Consider the following 23,634-nt stretch of genomic DNA (forward strand, 5'->3'; position numbering starts at 1 on the left):
CCTTTCCTGCTACTGAACTAAGGCAAGGAAGTAAGAAGCTAGAAATAGAAAGCAGATCATAGAACAGCTAAATATTGAATAATTTGAGGATAAATGCACTATTTCAATTTCATTTTTTTTCTTTCATTCTTTGCTAAGATGTCTATCGCTTTGCGTGTCACCATTCGTTGTCACTCATATGAGAGCCTAATTTAGGACTTTGATCACGGCCTGGGCCGAAGTCATTCGGGGATTCCCCTCTTTTAAGCCTACGCAAGCACATTCCTGACAATTTGCATCGCACAGCACTTTCATTTTTAGCTTCAACGGACGTTGGTTGAGCCCTTAAAATTGTCTGCTATAACACCGTCGAAAGCGCATGGAAATAGTGCTATCTGATGTTGAATTTTCCAGAGAACTCGAAGAGCGTTATAAGTGTATAGAGTGTGATAATGTCTTGAAAGATCCTGCTCAGTCGTCTTGTGGACACAGGTAAGTTAGACGTGGAAGTTTCTAGAACAAGCGGAAGTCGTTTGCTACGTAGTGAGTTACTGCTTTTCAAAATTATATCATAACGGCAACTACATCGCTATTCATTTGGGTGACAGGTTGGTGAAATAGGTAATTTCCATAGAAAGGGTATTTCAATCGATAGAACGGTCGAATCTTGAACTCAAAACAGTTCCTTACGAAACAAATTATAGCCATAACGAATCGGTCGGTCGGTCGATCGTAAGCCTCGTTCACTTGAATTACAATTTATAAATTTAACGAAGAAGTGGGTTCTTTGAGATGTTCGCAAACCCAGAGCAGAGCTACAAATTACACTTACATGGCTGACGCGGTTTTTATGCTTGCGTGTTCTTGTGAAGATAAATAATGCAACCATCGTTTTCCTCGTTAATTTACTGATGAAAGACAGTTCCTTAGCTCCTACTTTCTCCTGGTTTTACCCCTTAATAGTCGGTCGATTTTACGACTGTTAGGCCTTGTAACACATTTAATCAGGAGGGTTCATTGTTTCAATCAATCGAGTAAAGAGAACAAAGAATCGTTTCGAAATGTGTTTAAAAAATATCTGGTATTGAATATCTCTTATTGCGAAATACCAACATAGTTAAGTCAGTGCGTAGATGTAAGCTCTATTGTTAGTCATGGTCACATCAGATAAGGGGGAAAATTGCTGATGTCACTAATGTTCATTCTACGCGGAAGAAGGACTTAGTTTTCAATGGCTAAGTAGATTACGAAAACCACGCCGAGCGCAATGATGCTTCACGACGAATGCGTAGCATCTGTTGAAGTCGATTAAACTTAAGGAATATTGGCTTAGTTCAACCACGCAAAACCGTCCTTCTTCGGCTAAATGAGTGCATACGCACGGCATAATTCTTAGCAGTGACAGATCAAACGATGGTTTTCAAATTGCGTTCTGTATAGAAATACGATGCGCTTCGCCAGGTGTCTAAGAATCGATCAAACTTCGTCCCTCCTCATTGAAGTGCGTGCGCAAGGTCCCTTTAATTTTTTTCCAAGAAAATTTTTTTCTTAATTTAAGCTCCTGCTTGAAGCTCTTTTTCTGTCTGTTGTGAAAACGCTGAGTTGACTTGCAGAAATTTCGTTTTTTGTCTAAGAATAAGTAATGACATTGTAAATAGAAAGACAGTAGTGCGCACGTCTCGCTCCAATTCCTTAAACCGACAACTTCGCTCGGTTTGCTCCCTTGTCGATGATGGGGATATAGTGAGATAGTAAAAATTTTAAATTCTTTTAATTTTACCTCTCGCCCTCATAAAATATGTTTAGTAGCTCTCCTTGTTCCCTGTTATTTTAGGTTCTGTTGGTCGTGCTTGGAGGATATTTTCAAGAGGGAACCAAACGACCCAAAATGTCCAGACGATAAAGAGCCCCTACAATGGAATTTGATATTCAGGGACAAATACGCACAAAAAGAAATCCTTTCATTGGAATGCTTTTGCCCCAAGAAATCGCTCGGTTGTCCATGGTGTGGGAAGTTGACTAAATTACAAGCTCACCTTGCCGAGTGTTCTTTTTCGGAAGTGAAATGCATTTACAGTCATCTTGGGTGTACTGTGGTTATTTTGCGATACCAATTAGCTAAACATGTCGAAAATGATTGTCTGTACAAGGTCGTGGAGTGCCCTTATTGCCAGAATGGATACCCAGGGATTAAAATGAGGGAACATTTAGAGGATTGTAAGAAGTTCCCGGTGAAATGTTCCTATGGCTGCGATAGGAGTGACATTCCCAGGGAAGACCTTAAAGAACACTCCAAATTATGCCCCCGAGCTCCTGTGCCGTGTAACTTCAGTTTCGTAGGCTGCACTTTTCACGACTGTAGGGATTCTTTAGAAGAACATCTCCACTCTCATGCCGCGGAGCACTTGACTCTCGTGGCCAAAAACAACGAGAAAACACAAGCGGAAATGAAAATCTTTCAAGAACAGCTGAAAGCCTCCCAAGAGTTAATCAAAACTTACGAGGCGCGTTTAGCATTACAATCGGAAGCCCTGGCTTTGAATAAACAGACACTCTCTACGCACCAAGTCAAGCTCGCAAGAGTTGAAGAGAATGTGGATTCTCAGAGGAAAAACATGGATGAACTTCGCAAAAGCGTCGAAGCATTGGTCCAGGCAAAAGAAAGCAAGCATGCTAGTGAAGAAGTAATGAGGCGTATAAATTTCCAAGACGAAAGATTGGCGCTACTAGCGGAAGAGGTAGCAAGGTTTGGTGCCACGGGATCACGCACACAACCAGGGAACTTAGAATCCGGCAGGGATGATCATCGATTTGGAAATGTGGAACACTCCATAGCTTTGCACGAAATAAAACTAGCCGATCAAGACCTTAAACTACAGATAATGGAGACCACGTGCTACGATGGCTGTTTCCTATGGAAGATTGACAACTATCAGCGCAGATTTCGGGAATCCGTGGAGGGGAGGACAATCTCCATATACAGCCCGCCATTTTATACTTCGCGCTACGGATACAAGCTTTGCGCACGCGCTTACCTCAACGGCGATGGGCCAATGGGGAAAGGAAAGTACCTATCCCTCTTCATCGTCTTAATGAGGGGAGAGTATGATGCTCTGTTAACGTGGCCGTTCCAGCATAAAGTAACTATGAAGCTGATGGATCAAGAGCGTCTATCGCACATTATTGAGACATTCCGACCGGATCCAAACAGCTCGAGCTTTCAGCGACCGCGTTCGGAGATGAACATCGCCTCCGGCTGCCCTCTTTTTTGTTCCCATAGCCTGTTAAGAACCAGAGGATATGTTCGAGATGACACTATGTTTATCAAAATCATAGTGGAAGGCAATGGGATGCCAATGATGTGAAATTGGAATGGTACTGGAGGGAATCAGTAAATCATACCGACAGGGATGGGAAATTACTTCCCACTAGGTTGGCGTGAAGATGGAAGACATACTGCTGTCGTCCTCTGAGACGTCAGCCTTCCACGGAGGATTTTCCGCCGCTATTCCTAATATGGCCATAATAATTCGGTTCAATCGAGACGTTTAATCACAAGGTTTGATGAAAAAAAAATGTATGTCAGTTACTTTTGGAGAAATGATGGAGAGAATCACATAACTGAGGGTCTACATAAATGTGGAGAACTTTTCCAAGACAATCGTTCCTTTCGAAAAGGAACATGCGTTTAAACATGAGAGTATAAAGAAGACGTGTTACTCGCCTTAAGTGTGCTACTTATGGCGATTCCATGGAGCCATTATACCCAAAGAGTGTTTGCCATGGAAATGAACATTTTCTATTAAGCGATAAATAGGCCTGTCCCGATTGTACTTGAGCTTCATGTAAAGTAATCACCGTTTGTCACACTCCCACTTTTCGTTCGTCTGCTCACACTGAGAGCCTGGGGTAGGCTAGTTTAGTTTTAATCATAGAGACAGAATATAAGACTGTGAGGACAATAGTAGAACTCCAATCTATTTAGTTAACTATTATCTAACAATCAATAACTTTAATAATTAAGGTGATTCCTCAGTATTGCACCGCGCATCCAGCACTGGGCATAAAAATCACCTAATTAGACGATTAAGCGCGCGCACATTCCAAGAACACGGTGTTGTTTCTCGATAAACAGACAAAGTAAAGAGGTATGAAGATCCTTAGCTCTTGAACGAGAACAGTGACCTATATTTTTTATTGCATAACTTTGGTGTTCAAATTATCCCCTTTAAATTGGGGAAAAAAGATAAAGCTAGAAGCGTGCACGAAGCCCGTTACTCGAGGATGCAAATTATGACCATGACAGGAACGACTCGAGGGACGTTTTCAGTCCAATTTGCTTGATTTTCCCACAAATTATACATCAAATTGTTCCATACGCTAGAAACTTTCTACTTATCAAGTTTTTTCAAGTGTTACTTAAAAAACCCTTGCTTCCAGCTGCAGCAAAATGTACCGTTAACCGAAATGACGCGCGTGATTAGTGCCAGTACAGGCATAAATGGGGAAAGTTTGGCTCACCATATCTCATAAACAAGTGTGGTGACCTGCTCTTTTTATTGTATTTTTCGAAGCAGACATTGAAAAGGAATATTTAAGGAAAGTTGGAAAGAAATTGTTCCGATAATTTTTTTTTTGAGGAATCACCTTAATGGACTATCACGAGAGAAGTATATGACATGTGATGCTTTATTTTTTTAATAATTATTAGTCACCAGACGAGCTAAATGAAGGAATTAAAGTGCTTTTACAAATGTCAAACCACCTCACTAGACCACCTGAATATCTGCCTCACACAATATGTTTTATGGCCCACCCGCAGTCCCTTTCGATTTACCTTAGCTGAGAGGGATTGGAAATACGCTATACCCTCCATAATTTAGCCCTCGTTAATAAGGCTGGGGTAAGCTACCGCTTCTGTTACCTTGAAAATTCTAAATATATACATCTCTTTGGGAGGCTAAATCGCCGTTTTCATGTCATTAATTTAACTAAGTCTAAAAAATATTCAAGCTCTTCATATGTGAGTTGTTCATTTTTGGCATCCTTGTTTCATTATCATCTCATTTGTGCCAGTCTCCCTAATTTAACCGAACTTCTGCCTTTTGGTATCATTTAAGTTCACTTAGCCTGTCTTGCAGTTCACAAAAATAGGCCCAAAAACAGCTTTATTCCCATGGGTTTCACCGTCAGTCCTTTAAAGGGCAACCAGTTTTCTTTCAAAGTGATCGAAAAACCCCTGGGGATGAGGTTGTCTCAAAGAAAAACGGCGCAGCTTTTAAAATTCCCCCTCTCCTTCAAACTGGTAGATAAAGTCCCCCTGGATGACGTTCGGAGATAAGGGCTACAACCGTAATGATTCGATTTACCGCACTAGGGGCTTATTTACTAGTGGTAACTCATGGGATGGTACTTATTAGAAACATAGCGCTTCTTAGTGAAAGGGCGATTTTTTTTTTTTTTTGAGAAGCAACAGAATGTGCGTAGCAAAGCTTTAGTGTTTATTTGCAAAGGAACAATAACAGAGACTGTAAAGGTAACAAAGAGACTGCAGTGAATATTCACCTAATATTGGTAGGGAATTTTGAGAATCGCCTGTGAGAATCGCTTTTGTGATGAGGCTTCAAATGAGCGATTTAAGGAAGATGAACATGGTTGATCTTAATGTACAGGTACTTTTACAGTGCCATCACTGTATTATTGGAATAGGGGCGCTCTTTAGAAAGAGGGTGCTTATGCAACAGGGGCGCTCCTTAGAATAAGAGGAGGGCGCTTATTGGAACGAAGGCAAAGGCCTGCCAAAGGCGAAGGCCAAATTGAATAATAATGATACTTCCAATAACTTCAAGGGGATTAATCACGATCGGTGGGAACTTTGCATTTCGTTATATAACAACTAGACGCGTATCAGCGTGTACTCAGGCACTTGACGCTCATGCCGGTGAATTCAACATGCATGTGAATGGCACGTGAAAAAGATTTGAAGAGCCTGTGAAAGACGTTATGCCTTTCATACCGTTTTCACATGGTTCCTCACGCATGCGCTTTAGAGTCTTAACCGCGATAAGTGAAAGAACCGACATGTAACTCAAGCCTCCAACTGACCGCCTGAGTAATGAGTAAAGATCAGCGCACTTGCATTGGGTTCGGCTATAAATTTTGCAGACGAGCGTTCTAGTTAGAAAATTTTATCATCTAATCGCGTTGGTGTGTCATGACTTGCCACTAGTTACCAGGGAATCAAACTTGTTGTTCCCTTTCCTGCATCCTGATTAGAAAATGGTTTCCATGGTAATGCTGACGTTTTGATGGAGTTGCTCCGAACTTGAATGTACAAGACTGAGGCCACGTCCCTTGAAGAGGAAAAGACGTAAACATCCGGACAAACATCATCAGTCTTCTTAACTACTTGAAAATACGTGCAATCTGAAAAACAAGAATTTAACATGGAAATTGGAATTTGACATGAAAATACGTGCGATCTGATGAACAGGAATTTGACATGGAAATTGAAAGTTTATTTTAAGACGTGAGACAGTGACACAATCTACAGCTAAGAGTTCAAGAAGTCGATCGAAAATAAAGCGATTATATTCTATCCTATTTACTTTATCATTTTCCTTGTCGAACTTTTAAACAATTTAACCTTTTATTGAAAACTGTACAATTTGACAAGTCACCACCACGACGTAGTATATCCATACTGTTTTGCTACCTTATTAATATTACAGTCACATTTCTCCCTTAAAAAGGCCACCTTCTGCAGCTAGCCTAAAAATAACTTGACTCTTTGAGGCCCCAGTGCTAGTGTATACATAGCTCTTTAATTCTCTTTTAATTCCTTCAGATCCATATCAAACGGGGTCTTACTAAGGTCTCAAATACACTGTCGGCATGTCTTGAAGTGATGCCTTTGACTCCTACGTCAAGACCACCTTCAACTCAGTCCTGTATCTTTGGGTTTCCTCTTGGATAAAAATTTACACTTTCACAGGAAAATCTCAAAGAGAAGTGCAAAAAACCCAATTTTTTTGGTCCAGTTTATGATTGTGTTGGCTCTGTAGAGTATGAATTCGCAATTCTTCAAAGTATCACCACACGACATTAATGAAAAACTCCCCTTTGGTGACCGGAAATGTTTATGATGGATTATCTTACTCAGCATTTTACAGGAAATATCATAACTGACCTTACAACCTCCAGGATCGCTGCACGTTTTTGAGGGCACCAATTTCAACCCTTTTCACCCTAAAATCATCATGAATATTCTCCAAACTATCCTCTAGACACTTCCTAAGATGCCGACATGGAGAATTTGTCTAACAATCAAGAACTCCTTTAGTCGGTGATCAGCTCCTTTATTCTCCTGACCTTAACCTTCGATTCAGGGGTGATATGGTAAGGAGAAATTAGATGCCAGTCACTCTTAGGAATTAAGGGGTTAACTTTTGTTTCCTTTTTCTTCGCGCATTCTGAGATCTCACTGATAAGGCAACGTGAATTTGTGTTTCAGTTAATGTCGACCTACAAGCGCGTTTTTATCTCTACACTACAATCAAAATGTTAAGTGACCCTGATAAGAGAGATCGAGGTAGAGATTTTCAGTTTGTTATCCCAAACATATCGGGCTGTGCACTGACATAACTTATAATTAAAGCTTCACTAGGCAAATAATCGCGTGTGGTGGAAGCTTCATTTCAACGGCTGTAAAGAAAGCTGCACACAACTTTATCCCTCCATAACTTTCCGGGAAATGTGAAGTTCGAAGCTCGAAGTTTACACCTGATGCCATCTTACCCTTTGTTCCTTTTTTTCAGCCAATAGCCATAAACAATCACACCCTGACTTGAATTTCCATTTTTGTACATCTACTCTTTTTGACATCTTAATCTAGCTTGCGTTACAAGCAAATAAGGGGAGGAAGATAGAAATCTAAACTCGTGAGCGAACAGAGTCCCCTACGCAGCGGCTTTGCGTGATGTAACGCAACATTTACTCGAAAGAGCGTTGCGTGACATCCAAAATTACGTTCCAATATGGCTGCTAATGAGACCAGCGCGAGGACCTGTCCCAACGAGGAAATCAGGAAGATTGCGCTTCACACTGAAAGTTTCCTTGTCCCTCATCCATAGCAAATCTGCCATGTTGGCTCACTAAAATTTCAAACTGCAACTCATGCGAGTAACCTTAGAGGCATAGTTAACTACTTGATAAATTTATTTCTCAAAAGATTAAGAAACTAAAATAACTTCAGTGCCGTTTTATTTAAGCTGCCTCAAAAGTTTTGATCAAAGCAGGAAATCGACGGTTGGTCCTTGGTGACGAAAACTAAGCAATCCCCGTTTCCTTTACTTTAGACCACCTTCACCGTCTAATTGCACCAACAGCAGAGATTGTCATATAAACTCTCGAGTCTAAAAATAGCCAAAAGAACCGTATTCATGAAGACATTAACATTCTGCTCTCCTGATTTACAAAAATGTGTCCAAAAAGTAAAGGAAAACTAACATAACATAGCTTGCAGTTTTGATTGGATGAAATAAGTCACTCCACCTGCAAGCTCCCAACGTGATCTTGTAATTATACCCTAAACAAACCTGAAATAATCGACCCACTATGCATTCCCAGGTTTCTAACCTGAAAGGTCAATTGCGGGTACACGCAAACAGTTAAGCCTGACAGCCGCGTCTGGCCTCACGCACGCGAACGGGATATCATTCGAGGTTGGGTGGGTAAGTATGTTATTCTCAAACACACAGTTCGGCTCTCCAAAATACTCAATCATGCAAACTTAACAAAACGATGAATTAAAATTTTATTTAGAGATTTCCTCTTTGCAAAGGGAAACCATCTCATAAAATGGCATTTAGTTGAAAGTGGAAAGACATGCCTTCAGGTTATCAGTGTTGTTCTGTCGTGACACTGAAGAGATACAAGCAGGAGCCGGCTGAGCATCCGATCGTAATTTGGCTTAAAGGTTTCGATCAAAATGAAAAGTGAAAATGAAGCCAGTTTCAGCTCATCTTGAGCTGGACATCTCGGTTACGAGTCAAACTGCAAGATGAGACTTGCCTAAGCCCAGAACAACAAAGGGAATTGTCCTAGAAGGTTATCCAATCCGATATGCAAGGTATATAATCGCAAAGGAATGAATTTCCCCTCCAACGAAACAAGGAAACCGGACGTCACGGATTAAGACAATTGAGGCATCTTTCTCAATTCACCAATGACAATTGTGGCCTCAACCTTTAATTTTCGCATGTTAATAATTTCCGTTTGACTCTTACATTGACCACCTTGGCCTTCATTCGAGAGTATTCTGGCAAACCACTCTGCCCGCTTTTCTTCCGGTTTAATAATTTAAACTTTAACGACCAAATATTAAGTACAAGCAAATATTACCAATCTTTAATGAGTTATTCCATGCTTTGGATTTCGAACCAAGTATACTTGAACCAGGCATACTTGCGTGGAGGTATTGAGAAATGCTGCCGAAAAAAAATTGAGCAGGAAATCGTAATGAAAAGGAACTACTCAAAAATCCTCTGTAAAAGTATTATGACGCAGGTATGCATCGACGAACAGCAAAACGTGAAGCGATGACAAAATTTTACAAAAAGGTCACATATTTTTCCGGAGCCGGAGAAGCATACCGTGAGTATATTCAACAGAGTTTTGCTGAGCGAGAGTGAAAGAATAGCGGCTCTGTTGAGGAAAAGAAAATATAATCTTACGACGACTTCTGCTTGGTTGCAAAAGCTTGTGATTCAAGGAATCAGTGTGTTCCCAGGGTGAGAGGGGAGGGAGTGATGAGAAAATTGCTCTCCTCATTGGCTTCAACCCGTTCTGACACTGAAGGACCAGAAAAGCCTGTACAAAGTTCATCACGGCCCTTCTGATTCGTGACTCAAAAAATGGAAAAACAGTAAATCCCTTTTCTGAAATAAAAATATAATCTGTCCGTAAATCTTAACTATCGATGATTTCCTGAGTTACATACCAATAGTCAGGATCGGGGTTATAACGAGCTAATCTCCATCCTAAAGGGAATTTCGTTTATACGCTTCCTTCCTCTTCATTCGTCATTTACTGTCTAACAGGTTCCAGTTGTTCACAGGGTGGATAACACTAACTACTTGTTAAAATCTCTATCCGATGGATGGCGCAGCATGTTTTGTTCAGAACTGTTCGCCGGATACCGATTTATCCGCCGGATAATGCTATCCTTCCTTTGAGCAACTGGCCAAGAGTGTTTTCTTCATGCAGATGTCTCAAAGTCTACAAAGCGTTTGGGAAAAAAGCCGCAAACTCTTACGCAATTTACTCGCCTCCCTTTCTACGTGTTCTGAATGCAAACTGACAAAGAGAGCACCCCTCCCTCTCTTCCCCTGCTGTTCTTCTCGTAAGAAGACGTACATGTACAACGTAGCAAATGTACAAATTGGTAGTCGGGAAACAAAAAGCGGTAGCTTCCCTAACAACTTTTTAACGATCTCTTCAAAATTATTAATTGATTTTTGGGGGGCAAATACAACGGGATGGAGTTACATGAAGCCAACCCACGCGGTGCAGACAAAAAAAATAGTTCGGCACAGATAGTTAGAGAAAGAATTCCACCATAGCAAGTCGAGGATGTATTGTACTGCTCTCATAAGTAAAAATGCCTAAATTACGTAATTTACGTTATACTCTAATTATAAGCGTACTCAAAGTACGAATGACTATACGTGGATACCACAAAATGCGTAGGTGAACAGGGCGTTCAATCACACAAAAATCACATGACAGCACCATAAAAGCAACCGAAAGCTTGGCCTGAGCCTTACTCAGGCCTGGAAAAAACTATTGACTTGTTCCCGTTTCTCCTTGCGAGTTTAGGCGGGCAATCAAAGAAGTTTCATCTAAAGGAAGTTTTACTTAAGTAGGGGGAAAGGAAAAAAAAGGAAAGGACATATTTTTTAGGGTTGTTTTGACAAACGATTCGTGTTTTGTGAGATCTATTTTCACCTGCACGTTATCTCATCTTTGGGAGTTCAAGTGTCTGTTTGTACAGAGTGTCTTACGGGCTAAAAGTCCCCCACCGCTTTATCTGTCGTCGTTACAGTAGAAATTGATCAAGTCGCAGTTTGGCCCCAATAAATAAGTCGTAGGCATCTAAAATAATTTTCCAGGTATAGCAGATAGGGGTCCACAGCTTTACACTTGACTGGTCAAACTAGAATATTCCTGATCAAAAATAGCAATTCGCCTTGAATCAAAATTGCATCATCCAATCTATTTTTATTAGATGTCATGCCCATTTGAGCATGATAAAAAGTGGGAAGCCGGCATTAAATTTTGTATTTGACCACGTAAAATCTGAAGGCTTAAGGCCCTGTCCACATTGAGAGCCTTCAATCCTCAATCTACACCGGTTTCGCCCCCTGAAACTTGACCAGCAGATTAAACCCTCTCGATGATTTGGATTTTTGCAGAACAAGTGACTGACTTAAGAGTGCCGAACAGCAACTGACGTTCTTTCTGCGCCTTCAAAGGCGTTCGAGCGTGAGGCCATTTGCATACGTGAAAAACAATTCATGATTCACCAACACAAAAAGCTTCAAACACAAGAGGCTTTTTCAGTTAGCTCTGAAATTACTGACCCAAAGGTCATTACATAACATGTTCGTTTCACGTGCCGGAAATGGACAATTCGATATCGTGCGTTTGATCGTGTTTATTCTGATAACTTTCAAAGCAGAGCAACAAGAACAGAGAGAGCTTTTCTCATGGCCGCTCTCAGTAGAAAAATTAATTAGCACTGAAAAAAAAAATAGACTGTTGTTTGAAAGGTTAAACTGTAGCCTTGTCATGCAAATCTCTGTTGAGGTCACATGAGCTGTTGTCACGGCGTGACAGCTGATATCAGATCGTGCTTTGTTAGAGTAAGGAGAATTCACTCCTAATCAGCGGTGGAGTTTTGTGTTTTTTTATTTGTGGTAAACACGTGGCATTAGCCAATCAGCGCCAGGAAATGTCAGCTTGATACACAAACGTCATTTCCCCAAATAATGAACTCATATCTGCACAGCAGAGCGGCTCAGCACAATCCCTGCCACTCGATTCCATCCACGGGTCAAGGTAACATCTTTAATAAGTTCAAGGGCTGTGAAAAACCTATCGGACCGGTGCGCTGAACCCGATCAGCACAAAGACACATCCTAGCCAATTGGAGATCTACGAAATAAGAGCGCTTAGGGGACGAAAAAAGAATTTTCGTAGAAATGGTTTGCTGCAAGAAGAAACCAATGGAGGATAAACCTGAAATAACTGTACCGTTTCCTGACGGTGGCTGGGGGTGGCTTGTTTGCATGGCCACGTTCACTACGCAATTCATCGTTCTCGGCACTATGAACAACTTCGGGGTGGTGTATGTGGAGCTACTAAACGAGTTCAAGACTGGAAAAGCTGATGCAGGTAACGGAGATTTTTTTTCGTACCTTCTATTTTAAATTCTGCTGCGACAAAAACAAGATGCAAATGAGTTTCTTATTGTTTGATATTTTAAATATCTTGCGCTGAACTTAAATTGCTTATAACTGTTACCTGAACGATTTGACAGTTTCGGCGTAGAAAAAGAGATAGATCTTGAAGCTAACGCTTTATGCATGTTGCAATATTACTGAGAATTTATCACGCTGTTTGCTAGTCGAGCAACTCTTGCTATCGAGACCCGCGAAGGACCTGATAATTAAGTCTTCAGCGACTCGTTTGCCGAAGTGATGCGCTAACCGGTGAAAATCTTTACCTATACTTCCTGTGGGGAAACTTTGATATCAGCTGTTAAAACGATTTTGAAAATAATCGGCATTCTAGTCGCGGTTCGACTAAAGCGGAAAAGAGAAACTTTCGGAGGTCATTCAGAAGGTTTTGAAAATACTCCCCCTTTCCTTGTATTTCGACAAGTTCGACCCTTCTTGCGTATGACTGTGCTTTGCAACTCCGATATCTCATGTTCCTGAGTCCTCCTTATAACAAGATGTGCGGCAATTCTGTTAGATTCTCAGCTGAGCCTCACGAAAATTTTTATCTTCTTCCATCGAATTAGCTCCCCATTGTTACATGTGGACAGTAGATGTCAAAGTGTCGTCAAAAACCTGTTTTCTTGATTATCGTCCAATCGGAAAGCTTTGATTAAAACTGCATGATTTTTAGGGGTTTTCCATTACGTCAAAACCGGTCCCCCAACACACCCACAATTGATTGCACTGCCGATGAGTTTCGTTACAAGAACTTTCGTTTTGGTCTTCCAATGTGAAATTCCTAGCTGGTGTAGATTTTGTTTAAGATTTTGTTGCTACAAATAAAGAAAAAACCTCTGTCAATATTTTCATTGTACTGGCCAAGTTGAAAAGGATTCATTTGCATTCAATAGGTCTTGTCATTTGTCAAGACCATTGTTTTTTTTCGTTTGAACAATAGTTCTCAAACTCTGCTTACCTTGTACAAAACAGTCAAGAAAGCAATTTAAAGACGCCTAAGTCAAGCCATTGACGTAGTTTCATACAATAAACTCACTGAATAGCCTCTTTTACAATGTTATTACAAATGTTAAACCTATTCAATTTCACGCTAAATCGACATCTTTTGTTGACGAAATTAGCTTCAGGGAAACTCTTTCGCACACACAAACTTTCCTTGTCAAAACTACATTTTAAGATTCTTTTACCTAAGAATACTGTCAATCATAACCTTAGCTTATCTCTTCCTCTGATAACCCTAAGTTAACAAGAGATTAAAAGGCTCGGATTCCTAGATATAAATAGCGCAGTGGCGATACTTGTCAATCGTTCTTTTAGACAGTGAACTTCGGAAGGGCATAGGAAATCAATCGAGAAGTTGTTTCGTTTACCTACGAGAAAGTTTTACCTCTTATTCATAAACATTACAAAATCCACACAACGCTAGGTTCACCGCTAATTAAAACCAAATTCCGGGCTAGGATATTGTCCGTCTCGAAGAGAAGAAAACTACATCGAAGTGGGCCTCAAGCGAAGTTTCCGTTTCACAGGCACTGAGCGCAATAAAAAATGGTGATTAGAGATACTAAGGAAATGGTTATTCCGCTTTCGCAATAAGCGCTGAGCAAAAAATAACTCGGTAGGTGGCTTAAACCTGCCATGATTCAGAGGCTTAACGAAGCACGGAAACATTCAAAATGCAAAATAACAAATAGAGAGCCGAATACAGCTTGCCCTGTTTACGAGAAAAGTAAGAAAAACATTTTTGTTTAATGGTGCAATTTATATTAACAATGGAGTGGCACCTCAAATGAAGTTCGTCTTCCATTCCTGCGTGAAAAGAAACAGTTCCACAGGAAATAACTTGATTGTGATAATTTTTGGTTCGTGGTTTTCCCTTACGCATAGTTAATTAAACCTGAGTTGGAAAAATAAAAATCCCGAACAGGAAAACGAACATGCTGACAAACGCAACTTGAAGCTTCTTATAAGCGCTTTTGAGATAATTTTTTCTCTGAGTGAGAATCGAGACAGCGAACTCATGATATGTTGAAATGCTCTTTAATTAATGCTTAAATCATATCTTCTTAAGCTGATGTTGTGACTAATGAACCTTGAGGAAAATATTTGTTTGAGCATATTCATGAAGAGCGTTGACGGTCTACAGGGTTTCGAGGAAAGAACAGAGGGTTGAACCCTACTTTGCCGAAGCAAGATTCTCTTGATTTTTTTTAAAATCTTATTTGCAAAAGATTCGCACCTAAACGCAGTTCACGCTAAAACAGTGTCATAATCTGAACCATTTAGTGTCGATTTTTTGGCCACGGCATTCATCGAGGCATGTGTTTCCTGCGAATTGGGAAGAATTTGTGAAACATAACAAATTTATTTGGATCTTTCGACTAATGTAGGTCCTCAGCCAGTCTTTTGAGATTTTGAAACCTTGATTTCATATTCTTTAAAGTGAGCACAAAAAACGCACAAATCGGACGCCGAGAAAAGTTTTGCGTGTTTTGCGGGTTTGGCAGCAGGGGTTTGCGAGTTTGGGTGGGTGGTCAAGTTTCAAATCTGGACGCGTGAGCGCTCCCCGGCGGAAGCGCGTCATTACGCCGAGGACAATCACAACGAGCCCACTTTTCTGCGCGAAAATTCTGCTTTTACAACCTTTCCACTAAAGCTATCCACTTGCCTCGCTTGTTGTCCTCCTTCTCAAGCTCGTTAAAAATCCTTGATAAATACGTGTGACAGATTTTGGCCAGAACACGCGACTCAGACCCCGGGATATTTTTGTTGAAAACCAAGACTGTGTCTATTTACTTTGAAAGCAGCCTGTGAATTGGATAGACAGAAGTCAAGTCTTCTTGAAATAAGTCTCCCTTTTACCGCACGAAATGAAGTCTGCTAGCATTTTCTTATCTCTACACTACATTTATTTTAAAAAAAAAAAGTAAGGTGTTGATAATTCATGGTGAAAAAGTAAATTTGTTTTTCGTTAAGCAAAAGCAGTAAATAAATGCTGCGTACCTTAAAATTTAATGGCGTTTCCAGGGGCTTGATGCTGGCTTGATTACTTAAAACTTATGTTGATTTGTGCAGATTGTTTATGGCATTTAAAATATTTTTTTTGCTTCTTGGCAGAACAAGGGATTAAACAGAGTTCTAGATCAAAGTTTTTTTTCTGTAAACACCGAAAGTTCCTCATTCATTCCTTGTACAAAAACAGATTTAATCTCAGGCTAAAATTATTGAATGAAAATTCGATTTTAATGATTCCGTGTTGAGCGAAAGGCAATCCCAAATTCATTCCCTCATGATGCAAAAGCTCTGTTTTTCTTTTAATGTCATCTACCTCAACAAAAATTGAGTGACAGGGTAGTAATCCAATCATTGCTTTGTCTGCTCTTTAACGCCAAAATCACCTCGCGATTTCAAATTACACAGCATGGGTGAATTCAAAAAATTAGAATTTGGAGGAAGATCCCACTTTCCTAGAGTTACATTGAAACCAATACTGGGCGAGGAGGGATTAGAAACAGTCCCATTGAACCTTCCAGCTAAATCTGCCCATTCATATTAACCCTTTTCCGCCCATAAGTGATTAACAAGTAACTTCTCCCCATAATATCCATACACAATCCAGCAATTAGGTAATGAGAATACTCAAACTAACATGTATCTGGTATAAGTTATTGACCAAAATTGTAAGCCAAATCCTCAAAATAACTTTGCAAGAAAATGTGCAGGAGCTAGAGGGGAGAATTGACAATAAGATCTTGGTAGGTTAAGGGTTAAGCATGCAATAAACCTCTTGACAGAAAAAGACATGCATATCAAGGAGAAAAAAAATTGGGTGACTAAAAACTTAAATCACATGCTGTTTTGCTGGATTGATCAGCAAGCCTGCTGAGAGTAATTTCCTTTGCCTAAACAGCTGTTGATAGCACTGAGAGCTGAATTAGCCCAGCTGATAGAAAGGAAATTCTTAAGAATGCGTATGACATTGAAGTTGTGACTAAAAGGATGAGGCTTCACTAATCTGAAAAAATTCTTTCCACAGCATGGGTTGGTTCCATAACATATGGGATGATGTTCTTACTTGGACCTATCGCAACCACATTGTGCCAAAAGTTGGGCTGTCGTGCTACAACAATGATTGGTTGCATGATTGCTGCAGGAGGTTGTCTTCTGGGTTCAATATCAACAAGTATTTACCTGATGGACTTGACATATGGGTTCCTTTTTGGTGTTGGAGCAAGCATGTGTTACTTCCCATCCGTGGTAATCTTAGGCCAGTACTTTTCAGAGCGTCTCTCCTTAGCCAATGGGATCACTTCCTCAGGAAGTGGTGTAGGTACACTTTGCATGGGTCCTATAATGCAGAAATTAATACAACACTTTGGCATGCGCAACACAATGAGGATCTCTGCTGGAATGCTCTCTTTGGTAGTATTCTGTGCTATTATTTACAGGCCCATAAACACTGGTTTTCTAAAACCACCACCCAAGCCTGCCGCAGGGCAAAAGCAGTCACGATTTGCTGTTCTCAAAAGTTTTAAGGAACTGTTCAGGAACAAGGCATACATTTTGTGGTGTGCAGCACTGGCACTGTGGATGTTGGGTTACTTTGTGCCATTTGTGCACTTGGTAAGCATTAATGCAGGTGGATTAACCAATACACTTATAGTGTGCGAAAAAAATCTTCCCATTCTCGATTCAGCTAAATCTGTGTGCCGCACAAGAATTGAATGCTTTTATAAATTTTTGGCTCTTCTGCACACAAAATTAGCTAGGTTCACATACTGAAAACTTAAATTAGTCCGCAGACAACAACATATTCTATCTCAATGCTGCTCTCTCAATGCATCTCAGTGATGTAAATACCAGTAGCAAGCCAGAATTTGTCTTTAACACTCAAAGAAACAAACTAAAAATTACATCGCTACAAAAGAATTATAGAAGCCTTGAAAGGTTTAATACACTAACTGTGAATGCTCAAAAGAGTGTCTTTCTCCTTACCTTTCCAAGGTGCGACTTGCCACAGAAGAAGGTATCGACCCATTTAGAGCAACTCTGCTCATCGGCATCATGTCAGTTGGATCTACTCTTGGACGTCTCATTTTTGGCAAAGTGGCTGACTACCCAAGAGTGAACAGATTGTACCTTTACCAGATCTCCTTCCTCATGATTGGAATTAGCAACACTCTGTGTCCTGTATTGACCTCCTACACTGGGCTAGTGATCTACTCTACTGTGTTTGGCTTCTTTGAGGGGTGCTATGTGCTTCTGGCTCCTGTCCTAACAGGGGACATTGTTGGAAGAGACAAGATGGCCCATGGTGTCGGTGTGTTATTTGCCCTCAAGTCTGTGCCTCTTACTCTAGGACCTCCAATTGCTGGTAAGTGAAGAAGAAACAAAAAGAAAATGCATTTCCCATGGAATAATATGCATAAAATTGTTAGTGCCTTTGCTTCTATCAAACTATTATTACTTGGACTGATTACCAAACAAAATAACCTGTTAACATACAGTGTGCCCTTAAATACAAAGCAAGCAGTCCAGTTTGCAATTTGCACAAGCAAATGTACAGACAAAGAAAAATCTTACTTTGCTCAACCTTATGACAACCATGTAAAGGGAAAAAGAATGGCCTTCAAACAGGCTAACAACAAAACGGCAATCAAATCACCCCCCCTCCCCGCCTCTTAAATTTGCATTTAGAAGAGCTTTGCTTTCAAAAAATATGTGATAAAAATATCTTAGTTTACAGAAGTTGTTAACTCTGTTTATCCCATTTCACTTCTTTGCTGAAGAAACTGCATGCAATTTTTTTTTCCTCATTTTAAGGCTTCATCTATGATGCATCCAACTCGTACCAAGTTGCCTTCTACATTGCTGGTGCTGTGCCAACTGCTGCAGCCTGTATGATGTTTGGCATTCCATACCTCATGCCAGAAAGAGAAGACAACAAATGCAAGGTTGTCCTCATGGAGGAGAGTGGGTTCAATGAAAAGCCAACCTACTTTGACGAGAAATCATCTCACCTTGACGAGAAGAGAGCCATCATGGAAAAGGAGCAACAAATGAGTGGCAAAAACAACAACCCCATAATACCTGACGTCATCATAGAAGAACCAGAAACAGACGATAACAGACCAGTGTCATTCTGTAGCGTAGGGAGCAATAATGGCCTTTCTACTCTCAGTGTTAACAACAAACGTAACACCATGGGACTTAGTACAAATAGCATTTCATCAGTGCGAGAGACATGCCTTGTGTCAGTTGACACTATCAATGTCAGAAGAAGCAGAGTTCTGCAGCTTAAAGGGGAGCTAAGTAGTTCTGTGTTTTCACTTGTCAGACGTTATATGGACATGCCAAAGGAGATTGCAGCAAGTGAATGCGGAAGTATAGCATGCATTCCGCAACACATTGCCAACACTCCTCAAGAGCCTCCACCAGTCCCAAAAGAAAGAGTGGTCATTGTGGGAAAAGAAACTGTTGTGTAAGTCACAATCATTTCCTCAATCAGTCCCTTCTACCATGGAGTACTCTTCACATCAGGTAGAAAGTCTTGAATAGCACTTTAAATTAGTGCTACAAATCAAAAATAGTTATTAAAAGTAACTTCAAATTACAACTTCAGCACAATTTATTGTGCAAAAAGGGTAAAATCAATGCTTTGATTTTAAGAAAACACAGACAAGATAAAGAAAATTAACACTTTATTAACCACAAGGTAACTACTTTAAAATATATTTTTTTGGGATCAAGAGGCATCCATTTTTAGCACTAACACAATGCTTTTAATCAAAAAAGCAAATCACACTGTTAGTGATATTGAAAATAACTCTATCCTATTAATATAACGGCAGATCAAGAGTGGTTCCAAAATCAAACGATCAATTCTCTTCACCAATTGACCTGATTTCTCGTGACATTAGTGATATGAAATTGGGAATACATGAAGGTAGTTTTACTTAAGTAAGGAAATTCTCTCTTATTCTTCATGAAAGGTACATTCTAAATTGAATCAGTTCCTGTCTGAACACATTTTTGAACTGGAACTTTTGTGAGAGAAGTATAAAACTGAATTACAAAAAAATTTGACAACCAAATTCACTATTTAAAGAGGAGCTATATTAGAATACCTCTTAACTAAATATCTCTAACTCTATTATTTTTGGGTAAGTTCAGTTAAAGGTGCTCATTTCAAAAGGCTTTTTAAATACTGGGAACTTTTGATCTTGAGATTAACTACCTCCGCCCCTCTCACTGTATCATAATAAAAACACATGCCAAAAAAAGGTGAATTGTGAGGAGTTTCTTTTGACAAGAGCCTTGAGAAAAGGCTCAAATGTACATTTCAAGACTTACACATCAGTGAGAGGGCAGGAGGTTTTTCAGCCTTTTAACATGGATACTGATTCCCCCAAAAAAAAAACAAACAAACAAACAAACAAATCTGATAAAGGGAAAATGTTCTAAATTATTTTGTCCTGGAGGAGGGTTTCAGATTTTTGCCATTTGTCTGAGAAATGATAATGTTTGGCTATGTTCATTGATCTCATTTCAAAGAATGACATTTGAGGCATCTCTTTTGCAAAACAACAAATACATTATAGTGATGATACAAATTACAAACAAATGAAAAAGAATTACTTAATCAACAATATTTGAAAATTTATTTAATTCCAATTGGTTTTAAAGAGGAAGGAAACTTCTGTATCCAAACAATCAATGCTATGTGATTCAAAGAAATTTAACTTAATTTGGACATTGACATTTTGTCATAGAATGAAATATGAACTAGTTGAGCTTGAAGTCTCTACAGAAACTTGTCCAATATCAGCCTGGCTTTTTTCTTTTTTTTTTTTTTCACACTAACCTTATGTTCACAAAAGTTTCACAACAACAGTACCTGAAAAATACTGGTAATAAGTATACAGCTAAAAAAAATCAGAAAATTGAGAGCACTGGAAAACTTTTTGGAATGTTTTTTTGTTCATTAATAGGCCAATGCATTATGAAATGAGTGTGTTTTAAGCAGCCTCAATTATTAGTTTTCTGTTTCATGGGTTGCTTTCCCTTGCATAAATGGTTGTAGCACAATAAACATTCTAAAAATAATTCAGATGTTAACAGATTTCTGGGTTTCACAGTGTTAAGTTTTGGAGATGACAAAGAATGTAACTTCTGAAGACTTATTTATGTTGATCACAACTGAGTTTTACTATTTTAAAATTATTTGTAGCTACAGTATCATATTGAATAGTGTATTACCCTAGAGGCCAATAGTGAGACTTCGTAACCAAATAATTTTATAAATCAGTTGTTAGGGTGAATCAAACATTGTAACATTCTTTAATACTATTGTTTTTGTCGTTGATGCTGTGAATGTCATCTTTAGCATACAACCTGGTGCTTATTTCTTACTTATTTATTAAGAGGTTTCTGTACTACAACTGGATTTCCAAAAGCTAAATGCGATACCCAGTTTTGTTTGTAATACCAAATATCCAACCAAGTTTTGAAGGAGGCCAACCTTTTCCACTCGACAATCACAGCTAACTGCGATTAAGACAGATGCTTTGTAAGTAACAGAGTATTGTGATAGTTTTAGTAAGTCACAACGTTTAGCAACACAGCAAAAGCAAAGCACTAGGGCGCAAAATAGACTGAATAACTTAACAACAGGCACTTTGAGATGTAAGTTAGTTTCTTTGTTTGACAACCATAAGATATGCAGTTGTGTTTTTGTTTCCATCATTCTGTAGACTGCACTCTTAACATGTTAACATGTTTTTGTGTCATTGAGTAAAGATACAGTGAGGACAATTCAATCCATTCCCCTGTTAAGAGTTGTTGTTGGAACTCATATTGAGAAGGAAAAAAAAAATAAAGTGCAACTTGTTTTAAAGTTGGGAATTTTAACTGAGGCTCTGTGTTAATTGACTTGTCACAATTTTGTTTTTGAACTTAGCATAATTTCTCCCTATAGTGATACAGCTAAATCATTCATTAAGTAAAATAAATGATTGCCAGCCCAAGAAGTTTTTAAGGTCATGAAAATTCTCCTTGTCATTACTAGAGGGTATGTCTAGAGAAAGGTATGGAGAAAATGGTTACTGACATAGGATGAAAAGAGTTTGTACAGTCAAAATAAATTATATTTTTAAAGCACAATCTGTCACGTACGTTAACTAAAATGAGCAATGGTTTAATCATCCTTGGGAATATGTATCAAAAAACAAGGTATGCAAAAAAACAGGATTTATCTTCCTCAAGACTGCCGGGTTGTTAACCATTAATTGGGTTATTACACTATATCTCTCAATCAAATGTGGCTTAGTTCAGAGACAAACCCAACCAATTGGCTTCAACATGTTGATAATACCCAACGAAAAGCTTTCCATGATGCTTAGCGCAATTACTTTCCATGATTTCTTACCGTTTTCTCTTTTGGTAGAAAAAAAATTCGATGACCATTTCAGCGAGTCTTTGTACACATTGTGCGACGTAATAAAAATGTATTTTCACCACCATCATCTTGTAAACACAGCCACATCCGACAAATCCACCTTCGTTGTATCGCATTGAATGCAGTTGTTATTTGTCGCTGGCTGGATGATTTTAATGATAATTTTAAAAGACGTTTCGGCTTCGCTTCGGCTAACGGCAAGATTTACGCACAACCCTTTTCGTCATTAGTTACTGAATATAAGAAAACGATGGCGAAAAACAATATTTACCTTCAGGACTGATGGTTTGTTTTGGAAAGGTATCGTGTTAAAAGGGAATCTCTTCCTGCTAACTCATATCCTCAAGCATGAATCTGAACCATTTTCATTAAAAGTCATTACTCCAATAAATAGGTCAACCTACCCTTCTCGAACACAAAATTAATTATTCTCAAATGAAGACGATTTCTCTCTTGGCTCTTGGCAAACGATTTCGTGAAGCAATGCATATTATCATCATCTCTATTACTTGGTGAAGGATTAAGAACTGAAATGGCATTCCCCGGCAATCCTCAGCTCAGCGGTTTCCCTACTTTCAAAATGGCGCCGCAGAGAAGCACCTGGGACCAGGTTGCGCTTTTTCGGGGTACTGATACACGCCCATGGCGCAAACCATATCATTTTGAACCTCACAAATCGTTTTGGCGAAAAACGTAAGGGAGAGAGAGCTGTAACCCCGAGAGAGCTGTGAAGATTCACCCGATCCATTAGCTTTCGAAAAAAAAAATGGTAGACCCATGCATAAGCTTACGACCAAAATTTTCATTGTTACAGACAGTTCTTGATACCTTTTTGGTTGCATTTCAAAGCTACCTTAATCTCGACCTGGAATGAAAACATGGCAAACAAAAATCCTTTTTTTCGGCCCAGCAAAGTTAACGATTCTTGGAAGAAACAGGTATTTGGAGAAACACACTATTGGAATCTGGAGTGGATCAAAGAGGAAATAACGTTATCCAACGGATAAATCGTTATTCATCGGATAAGTGTTATCAAAACGTACTGCGCAGTCCAAGTTAAAGAACCGATTTATCCAGTGGATAGCGTTATCCACCCTTCGAGTGACCGAGGCCAGAAGGCGCACTTGCGCGAAAGACGTGTTTTCTTTCTTACTCCTTCCCAGACTTCACAAAAGACAACGACACAAGAAAAACCCTCTCGCGAGACTAGACCTTCTCGCTTACCTCGTGTTTGTGTCGCGTCCCTTCTACTGAAAACAAAAAAATAAGTTATGCCTATCTTGCACGCTATTTATCAAATAATGATTGCATGCGTGCGGCACTTACTGACGTCAGCCTAATTACAACTTTCCACTTATCATTTAATCGGTAAATTAGAGTGTATGTCGTCATTACAATTATTCCTTTTCTTTACAATCAAAATTGCCTTGCGCCATGGCGCACAACGATGACCAGTTTCTGGACTAGGATCCGCCACGATTGCCGCTCTCAGGTACGTCCCGAAGACCTTTCGGTATTTTTTGCGATATGTATCTCTTCTAGTCTAAGAGAAACTGAGTACCTAAGTTCTTGGAGTCATATTCTTTTTCACACGTTGAGTGCAGGCACGCGATGATACCATGACATTAGTCTATATCACAGAAATTACGTTGCGACTACGGGAACTTCCAAGACAGT

At 39.4% G+C, this 23,634-nt stretch overlaps 2 protein-coding genes and 1 long non-coding RNA gene across 4 annotated transcripts; 2 read left to right on the forward strand and 1 right to left on the reverse strand.

Moving 5' to 3' along the window:
• The first annotated feature begins 270 nt into the window (after positions 1-270).
• On the forward strand, positions 271-3,941 carry LOC131793692 (TNF receptor-associated factor 3-like). Its single transcript, XM_059111153.2, has 2 exons — positions 271-471; positions 1,814-3,941. Exons 1-2 carry the CDS (start codon positions 359-361, stop codon positions 3,342-3,344), a joined length of 1,644 nt encoding a protein of 547 aa, XP_058967136.2. The 5' UTR covers positions 271-358; the 3' UTR covers positions 3,345-3,941.
• Positions 3,942-4,636: 695 nt separating this feature from the next.
• On the reverse strand, positions 4,637-22,502 carry LOC131793698 (uncharacterized). 2 transcript variants are annotated; one of them, XR_009340916.2, is made up of 4 exons: positions 22,362-22,502; positions 17,496-17,871; positions 16,692-16,848; positions 4,637-6,405 (listed from the first exon to the last, which is right to left on the reverse strand). It is a non-coding gene; the product is annotated as an uncharacterized lncRNA (long non-coding RNA). The 2 variants fall into 2 exon arrangements; XR_009340917.2 differs by lacking the exon at positions 4,637-6,405 and adding an exon at positions 15,140-16,225.
• LOC131793684 (monocarboxylate transporter 10) lies at positions 11,848-21,414 on the forward strand. Its single transcript, XM_059111140.2, has 4 exons — positions 11,848-12,435; positions 16,537-17,123; positions 17,505-17,874; positions 18,324-21,414. The coding sequence occupies exons 1-4, from the start codon at positions 12,243-12,245 to the stop codon at positions 18,983-18,985; spliced, it is 1,812 nt and encodes a 603-aa protein (XP_058967123.1). The 5' UTR covers positions 11,848-12,242; the 3' UTR covers positions 18,986-21,414.
• Positions 22,503-23,634: the final 1,132 nt, after the last annotated feature.

The sequence above is a fragment of the Pocillopora verrucosa genome, chromosome 6 (assembly GCF_036669915.1).
Source record: "Pocillopora verrucosa isolate sample1 chromosome 6, ASM3666991v2, whole genome shotgun sequence".
Classification (NCBI taxonomy): Eukaryota; Metazoa; Cnidaria; class Anthozoa; order Scleractinia; family Pocilloporidae; genus Pocillopora; species Pocillopora verrucosa.

Bases quoted from the DNA above. Each gene is read 5' to 3' on its own strand.
- LOC131793684 (XM_059111140.2), top strand. From the start codon at position 12,243: ATGGTTTGCTGCAAGAAGAAACCAATGGAGGATAAACCTGAAATAACT. The intron at 12,436-16,536 runs GTAACGGAGATT...TTCTTTCCACAG, and splicing joins GACTGGAAAAGCTGATGCAG to CATGGGTTGGTTCCATAACA. The intron at 17,875-18,323 runs GTAAGTGAAGAA...CCTCATTTTAAG, and splicing joins TCTAGGACCTCCAATTGCTG to GCTTCATCTATGATGCATCC.
- LOC131793692 (XM_059111153.2), top strand. From the start codon at position 359: ATGGAAATAGTGCTATCTGATGTTGAATTTTCCAGAGAACTCGAAGAG. The intron at 472-1,813 runs GTAAGTTAGACG...CTGTTATTTTAG, and splicing joins CAGTCGTCTTGTGGACACAG to GTTCTGTTGGTCGTGCTTGG.